Raw genomic sequence first — 8,211 nt, forward strand, 5'->3', positions numbered from 1 at the left:
GTAAACAAGTGTTAAATAAGTGTTGATTTTCATATTTATTTTATGGAGGGTTTTGTTTTCTACTGTAATTCTCAATTTGAGGGTTGAGTTTTTGTAATTGCCATTTAGAATACTCAACTTATAAAAAAAATAATACATATATATTTTTAATTTCGTTTAAGTATCGTTTTAGAAAAACAATATTTCCATTTAAGTGTCGTTTTATAGTTTAATATTATAACTTGTCAATTATATCATTACTTTCTCAATAACTCCAGTTTATATTTTTCATAAAATTAATTTTTTTTTAATTAGTTATTGAAAAAATAGAGAGAATATGATTGAATTTATTAGAAAAGAGAAAATAAATGAGGGTACAATAGAAAAAATAACTCCAACAATCGACTATCTTAGTTGAAGAGCTTTATACTAAAACGACATTTAAAAAGGAATAGAGGAAATATTTATGAATGTTGCGGCTAATAAAATTTAAGTTAAAATCTTACAAAATTTAAAATTGAATTTCGTTGTTGATTAGGGGAGATTGGTATTCATAGTCAAAAGTACACCGGTTGTTTATTGAAGATTTGATAGCAAGTTTGCGTGTATTCTTGCACTGGTTTGACGGTTAAATCCTCTAACGTCTAAGTTATTGACAACTATAAATATGAAGTTTTAAGATTAGAATATTGTGTATCTCATTGAAAATTTTGTTAGTTTTTTTTTACCGCACTCTTCAACTATGTCCGTTTCATTCCATTTTTATGTGAATTTTTACCAAACAGACCTAAAAAAAACTTAGACATGCTGGTTTGCGATCATATAAAGACTCATAATAACAATATTTAAATAGTAGATAAATCATAGCTTCTTTAACCATTCAATTTATCAACTAACATCGTATTTTCATTAAATTAAAACCAAAATATATAAAATAATAAAGTGCCACATACACGTAACAAAATCAATTGAAAACAACAGTCTTTTCTAGACAATTATTTTTTACATTATTTATAGCACATAAATATTATTTTATTTTCTTCCACAATCATCCAAGATCCAACCAAGTTGTCAAATCCCAAAGCTAAACCCTCTTTTTTTGGCTTATAAAATCCACCTTCCAATGAAACTTACTACTAGTACTTTTAATAGCTATAAACAAACAAACAAACACTATCTCACAAATTCTTACATATTTGACACCTATCTCTCAACCTCACCATCACTATCATCCAAATATCATCACATTACCCTCTTTTCCTCTCACTTTATATATTTCTCACTTCTTCCAAATTATTACACAATCTAATTCATTCATCCTCCACCATGAAGGTGATTCACCACTCTTTCCATTTTCCTTCCTTTAATGTTAATTTAGTTTGTCTTATGAAACTTTTCATCTAACATAGTTGTCATGTTTTTGTCATTGTAGTTCTTTAGTTGGATGCAAAATAAACTTGGTGGAAAACAAGACAATGGAAAATCAAACACATCTACATCTACTTCATGTAAGTTTTTCATTACTTTTATGTACTTTTTTTCCAAACATCATGGAAGATTATAAGTCATTTTCTCATACATAGAAAAAAACATATACTTCAAAATGAAGCAACAATTACATAAAACCAACACAAATATAGACAAGGATTCATAAATTTTATGTCTGTTTTTTTTTTTTTTTACATGTTTCTTTAACTTTTTGATTTTTTTTCATCGCTTAAAATTAAAATAAAAAGATTAATATTCTGATAGAATCGACTTATTTGAACTTATTAAAATAAAAAGATTAATATTCTGATAGAATCGACTTATTTGAACTTATCTGCTAACGTAAATAATTTATCTGATCATAGATCATGCGAAACAAGAGCCGAGAGAAGAATTCAGTGATTGGCCTCATAGTTTGCTAGCAATCGGAACATTTGGAAACAAAGATGAAATCACACAACAAGGGGATGATCCATCATCATCATTAGAGGAAATACCAGACTTCACTCAAGAAGAAATTGGGAAGCTACAAAAGGAGTTAACAAAACTCCTAAGACGGAAACCGAATGTCGAAAAGGAGATTTCTGAGCTTCCTCTTGATAGATTTCTTAACTGTCCTTCAAGTTTGGAGGTTGATAGGAGAATCAGCAATGCACTATGCAGTGAATTGTCAGATGAGCACAAAGATGATGATATTGAGAAAACACTTAGTGTCATACTTGATAAATGCAAAGATATTTGTAAAGAAAAAAGCAAGAAATCAATTGGAAAGAAATCTATTTCTTTTTTGATGAAGAAGATGTTTGTTTGTAGAAGTGGATTTGATCCATCTCCTAGTCTAAGAGATTCTCTTCAAGAATCAAAAATGGAAAAGGTACTTTTTTTTTTTTTGTTGACATAAAACCCTCTTACTCATAACCTTCTAATTTACGAATTCGGATTGTCTGCGGACAACAATCTCACACGTTCAGGTAGTCAGCATATTACAGCATATCAGTGGATGCTGTGTCGAGATTAGACAATTTATATTTCAATATAAATTTTGATAAAAAAAAAATCTAAACTGTCTGATCTCGACTGAATAACCAATGATACACTGACTGCGTGAATGTGTGAAATTACTGATCACAGACAATCTAAATTTCGGCAATTTGCAAATGCAAGATTTTCTAAGATATATATCTTTGCTTCATCTTTTAACTACTATGTTGAAATCTACAGCTTTTAAGGACAATGCTTCACAAGAAACTTCAAACACAAAACTCTTCTCGCACATCGGTGTTAAAGAACCGCATAGAGGACAAGAAAACTATAAGGAAGAGAAATCAAGATGATGAAGAACCAGAGGAGAGATCTGATGAAGGAAGCAAATGGGTCAAAACTGATTCTGAATGTAATTAAATTCACTTTAACTTTCATATTTACACCATCACATAATCATAATCATCATATAATCCATGGACTAATAAGTTTTTTGTTCTCTTGCAGATATTGTTCTAGAAATATAATTCTACTCCTATGTTCAACATCTTTAATTAGCGCATGTTCAGGTAATATTTTACGAACTTTATTTTATCTTTTGCTATAAAAATAACTCATACGTTATTATATCTTATAAGCGCTTAATTAAGTTGTTTATCTGTAACAGATTGAAGAAAGAAATGAAAGATATATATACAATATATGTACAAGATTATGGGGAGAAGAGTATGAAGTGGAGCTCATGAATTTTTTCTAAAAGAAGTTCATGTATGTGATATCTTTGTTTTGTTAACAGTGCAATCTGTTAATTTTTTCATGTGCTTGTGTCTACAAATGTGGAACAACTCATGTTATGGAAAATCACAAGATGGATTTCTGATTTCTTTCTACTAGCATATGGCTAGAATTTTCATTACATAATTCACATCTTTTTTTTACTCCACTTTGTTGTTATCTACTCTTCTTGTAACATCTTGGAATTGATATATATTTTTTCCTACTCCACTTTATTGCTTTTTGTGTGGAATGAATAAAGAATGCCTAACTTTGTTGGATTTTTAGAACCAATGATGACTTAGAAAAAGATAATGTAGTGCCAAGTGTGACATAGTTTCAATAAAAAATGTTTGGAGAGTGGTGTGATTTGAATAAGAATGAATTAATTAAAGCACTAATCTAATGATTGATAACATTTTGTTAATTTAATTGCTATGATGTTGTGATAAAGTGGGACAATGACAAACTAGCAAAATATGCTTTATTGGAATTATTTTATTATTTGATTTGATTAAGTTTTTTAAATAAGTAGGAAGTAAACATAAACGTTTATTTTTAAAGAAACTACTTTTGTTGTTTTTTTTTTTTAATAACAACTTCAATTATAGTCATAAAACTAGGGCCCAGTTCAAGAAAGTACAAAGGAGGTGAGAAAGAGATATGTCTTCAATCAATACCTCTCCATTATTAGAGCTTTGAAAATTGAAGAATGAAATACATTAAGATTAAGATTTTGATGTGTGACAAATAACAATGACATTCAAATCTAAATAGTCTCAAGCAATGATAATATACAAATAATTGCAAATAAAACAACAGTAAGAAGAAGATAAATAACAAAAACACAAGAAAAGAAAAGTGTTTATCCGATTTGATAAAAAAAAAATCCATTTTAAAAAAAATATTATAAATATTACAAATAAATTATAAGAAAAATACAAATCTAAATTCATAACAACATCACCTATTTTCTATCTGATTTGTGATTCAATCTATCTTCCTCGTAATACATGAATCAAATCCAATCTCAATGTTTTCAGAAGTATTTTTCAATCTTTACATAACATCCAAAAATTATCAAACTCTTAGAAAAATGAACCCTTAGAAGATATCTCTTCGTCTATATAATCCTCTCTCTAGAAATCACCTATAACTCAAAAAAATAATGTCAAAAAACCTTAAATATGACACAACCCTCGAGACGAAACGCTTAGCGCTTCTCTAAAACACCTCTCTTCTCCAAAATGCCCCGTGTTTGAGGCAGAAACAAGTCCTTCAAAAATGCTACCCTAAAACGCCTCAAGTGTCCCATAGAACACCTAGCGCTCGAGACCAGAACAAAATTGGACGAAAATATTGATTTTCAGAGTTTTCTTGAGACACACTTCACAATTCTCCACTTTCACTAAAAAAAATCAATGGTGGTGTAAATTTATCCATCAACCACTTTGCTGCTCTTTTCAAACTTGAATCACTCTTCAAAAAACTTAATCAAGTTCAAGCAAAAGTTGAACCTTGATTTACATCCACCATATTATCTTCTGAAATCACCTTCTCAACCATAATCTCCTTCAACTGGATCATAACTCTTATAAAGTAAAAACATACGTCTATGTGCTTTGTCCTCTCGTGATTCACTTGGTGATTAAGTAAGTGAATGACACTTTCACTATCACAATGTATCCTCACACATTCTTGAGTGATCTCTAATTCCCTAATCGTGCCTCTTAATCATATGGCTTGCTGGACCTTTTCAATTTGGGAATAAACTCATAATCAAATGATTAAAATTAGGGTTAAGCTCAATAAAGAGAATGAGATATTAGAGAAAAACATTGTTGATCATAATGATTATATCAAATTCTAAAAAAAAACAACAATAACACTCTGGTGAAGAAATTGCTAGTATTAGAATTGAAACCTTAAGATCAAATATATCGTGTAATAATACTTGGCATGATAAGAAGAAATCTAACTTCCCGGTCTTTAAAAGCAAAATCTCTAATAATAGCTTGGTCATCTTGAACAATTTTTTCTATGCTAAACTGAAAGGGTCAAAAGAGAATAACTCTAGACCTCTTAAAGTGACTAATGCACCAGGGCCTAAAAAGATTTAGGTATCAAAGGTTAAAACTTGATCTGGAAATGCTTTACATCTTTGTAGATGCTCGTTGCAAATTTGATAAAGTTGTGAAAAGCATTTGTATATATAAGTGTACAAGAGAAGTTTGTTTTTTTTTGTAATATTGTTTGATTAAGATTGATGGCATCTATTCAACAATGATTAATGATTGAGCAAGTTGCTTGGTAGCATTGACGATAATGCTCTTCAATCATGAGCTAGATGTTTGTTGGCATTGATGGTAGTGCTCAACAGTCTTGATGATTATGGAGTCTCAAGATATTTGATTATCTCGTCACTCTTTTGATGTTGTTTTAACATGCTCTTGTAGAAATTAATCCATAGATGTGGACTTTTGACGATAGTTTGTCCTTCCCTCATGAGGGGGAGGTTTCTCAAGATATCTTCAGATTTTGAGGTAAGACACTTGGTGGAAATTAAATTGGAAAACTCTGAGGAAATTTTCTAGCAAGTGGTCTTTTCTTGCCTAGTAAATATGGTTTTATTACTAACATATCTTATGGTTCGAGCTGATTTTGAATTTAGAAACATGCAGATCAAGAATTTGAAAAATCTTGGCAAAGAGGTGCATTACTTAATTTTGGGGGGGCCAAGAACTATCAATCAAGCTTAAACTCTTGCCAAGGTCCAATAGGATCAAAAGGGCTTACAACTACCTAAATAATCAATTAGACCGAGGAATAATGGATATTTGAATTGCAAATTCAAATTTCGCTCAGCATAATGGACTAACCATTAGGAATAATCGATTATGGCCTCTGAAACTTTAAGTCACCTGCAACGAAATCACGAGGGAATATAATATTCATTGCTCTGGTCGATTATTAGGGTAGATAATCTATTAAAGGAAAAGTATATATGAAGGTATTTGTCTCCTCTCTTTTTCCCATTTGTCTCTTGCTTTCTTCTACTATTTTTTTCTTTTATTCTCTGTGTTTTTGCAAAAGCTCTTGCAATCTTCATCATCATCATCATGGCTTCAAATAGGATGTGTACTTATGGAAGCTCCTCATCAACAACTTACTTCTTAGAGCCTTTTTCATCTTAAGAGCAAGAAAATCTTTTCAACCGAGACTATGCAAAAAGAGTAATCCTTAAATCCTACCACTTGGAAGAGGAGATATTTAAAGATTGTGAATTCTTAAAGTTTTTTGGCGAAGTCTCACTAAAGAGCTTTGTTTACAATACTCCTGAAGAAAAGTTTCTAAGTTTGGTGAAAATGTTTTACTCTAACCTCAATTATGTTGGAAGGATCCTTACTACTGAGGTGAATAAACATCAAATCAGATTATCGCTTAAAGAGTTTCATGAGTTTTGCCATCTTCCGTGCACTGGCTCAGAGTTCGAAGTTGAAGGTAATAGTTACTCATATATTCCTACTAATATTTCCTTTTTAGTTGATCCTAACTATGGCATTCCTACTCCATTCAAAGTGAGCTCAATACGCCTAGCTATGGCATCCATACTTCATTCAAGGATCCTCGTTTTGTCTTTTATGAATAATGTTGACTTTGTAAAAAAAAGTCTTGACTTAGAGGAATAAAATGACATTATATGTTTTTTCTTAAAGATAAAAATGAATGATAAAAATACCAATCAAATTGGTAACCAAATATGAAAAGGAAAATGGTACTAAAAGTAAAAAATGAGAAATATCCTAAGTCAGTACATATGATGCAAATGTAAATAAGATATTACTACTGTTTAGGAAATAATAGGAATGTTCTTGAATTAACTCAATTGTCGATGAAATAAAGATGTCCGTACTAAATTAGGGTACGATAGTAGTTTATTCATTTTTTAGAGGAGGAAAATGCACTTTTTCTAACATGTTTTGTCGAAGAAGAAATGTGAATGTATAATTTGTTCATCTTTAAGGGGCATGTGATTGCATGAATGCAAGTTCAAATTTGTCCTATCTTACTTATTCACCTTTAAGGAGTATGTAAAATTATGACAACTAGACTACTAGACAAAAAAAAAAGGAAGATACTATAAGATAAGCATTTCTCAGGAGATGGAAATGTAACATACTTTTTCTAAGAGGAGAGATGAGTGTGTATTTTAATACAAGAGAGAAGGGTAGTGTAATATGAGTATCTATCAAGGAAAAAGAATATGATATATTGCATAAGAGTGGAAGGGATTGTATATTTTAACAAAATAGAGGAGGATAGTAGTAGGGGTGGCAAAACGGATTTGCCTCGTTGGTCATGTATGTTTTTCCTGCACTTTTTTGAAGGACGAGTCAAGATTTTAGACCCACACACTCTAATATGTCTACCCCGTCCCTCTCTTTTTTTTTTTGCCGACTTTTGCATATACGGGCATTAACATAAATTCTTATAATTTTTAGACTAAAAAGGTGTAGTGTCTGCCTGCCCACCCTGCCCCATCTTCATTTTTTGTTGGACAGAACAATATTTAAAGTCCGCACCTTATACAATGTTGGCCCCCACTCTATTTTTATGCGAGTTTTTGTGAGACGAGTCTAAACGAGACAGACATATTCATCTGTCACCCTCACTCTTAAAGGATGAAAATATAATTTACTAAAAAATTAATTAAAAAGAAAATCGTATTCACACATTAAAACAATAATTTAATTAATATGCATTGTCGGTATAAGATAGACGTCAGATCTTTAAAAATGTTTGAATTTTATTTTAATAATTTGTAAATTAACACAAATAAATGGTTCTGATAAATTTGAGATGCATAAGCATAACAATTAATTTCTTAAAACAACTTAAAATAACATCATTTTTTTCAAAAATAATTTTTTAGTACTGAAACAGTACACAACCCAAACTAACTAAACCAATGACAGAACACAACTATTA

The 8,211-nt window shown here is 30.4% G+C and overlaps 1 protein-coding gene across 1 annotated transcript; it reads left to right on the top strand.

The window, feature by feature from the left end:
- Positions 1–1,144: 1,144 nt before the first annotated feature.
- On the top strand, positions 1,145–3,385 carry LOC131618203 (protein NEGATIVE GRAVITROPIC RESPONSE OF ROOTS). The gene is made up of 6 exons (XM_058889470.1): positions 1,145–1,311; positions 1,412–1,487; positions 1,833–2,341; positions 2,689–2,860; positions 2,956–3,017; positions 3,116–3,385. Exons 1-5 carry the CDS (start codon positions 1,306–1,308, stop codon positions 2,973–2,975), a joined length of 783 nt encoding a protein of 260 aa, XP_058745453.1. The 5' UTR covers positions 1,145–1,305; the 3' UTR covers positions 2,976–3,017; positions 3,116–3,385.
- Positions 3,386–8,211: the final 4,826 nt, after the last annotated feature.

This window comes from Vicia villosa, linkage group LG7 (assembly GCF_029867415.1).
Source record: "Vicia villosa cultivar HV-30 ecotype Madison, WI linkage group LG7, Vvil1.0, whole genome shotgun sequence".
Classification (NCBI taxonomy): Eukaryota; Viridiplantae; Streptophyta; class Magnoliopsida; order Fabales; family Fabaceae; genus Vicia; species Vicia villosa.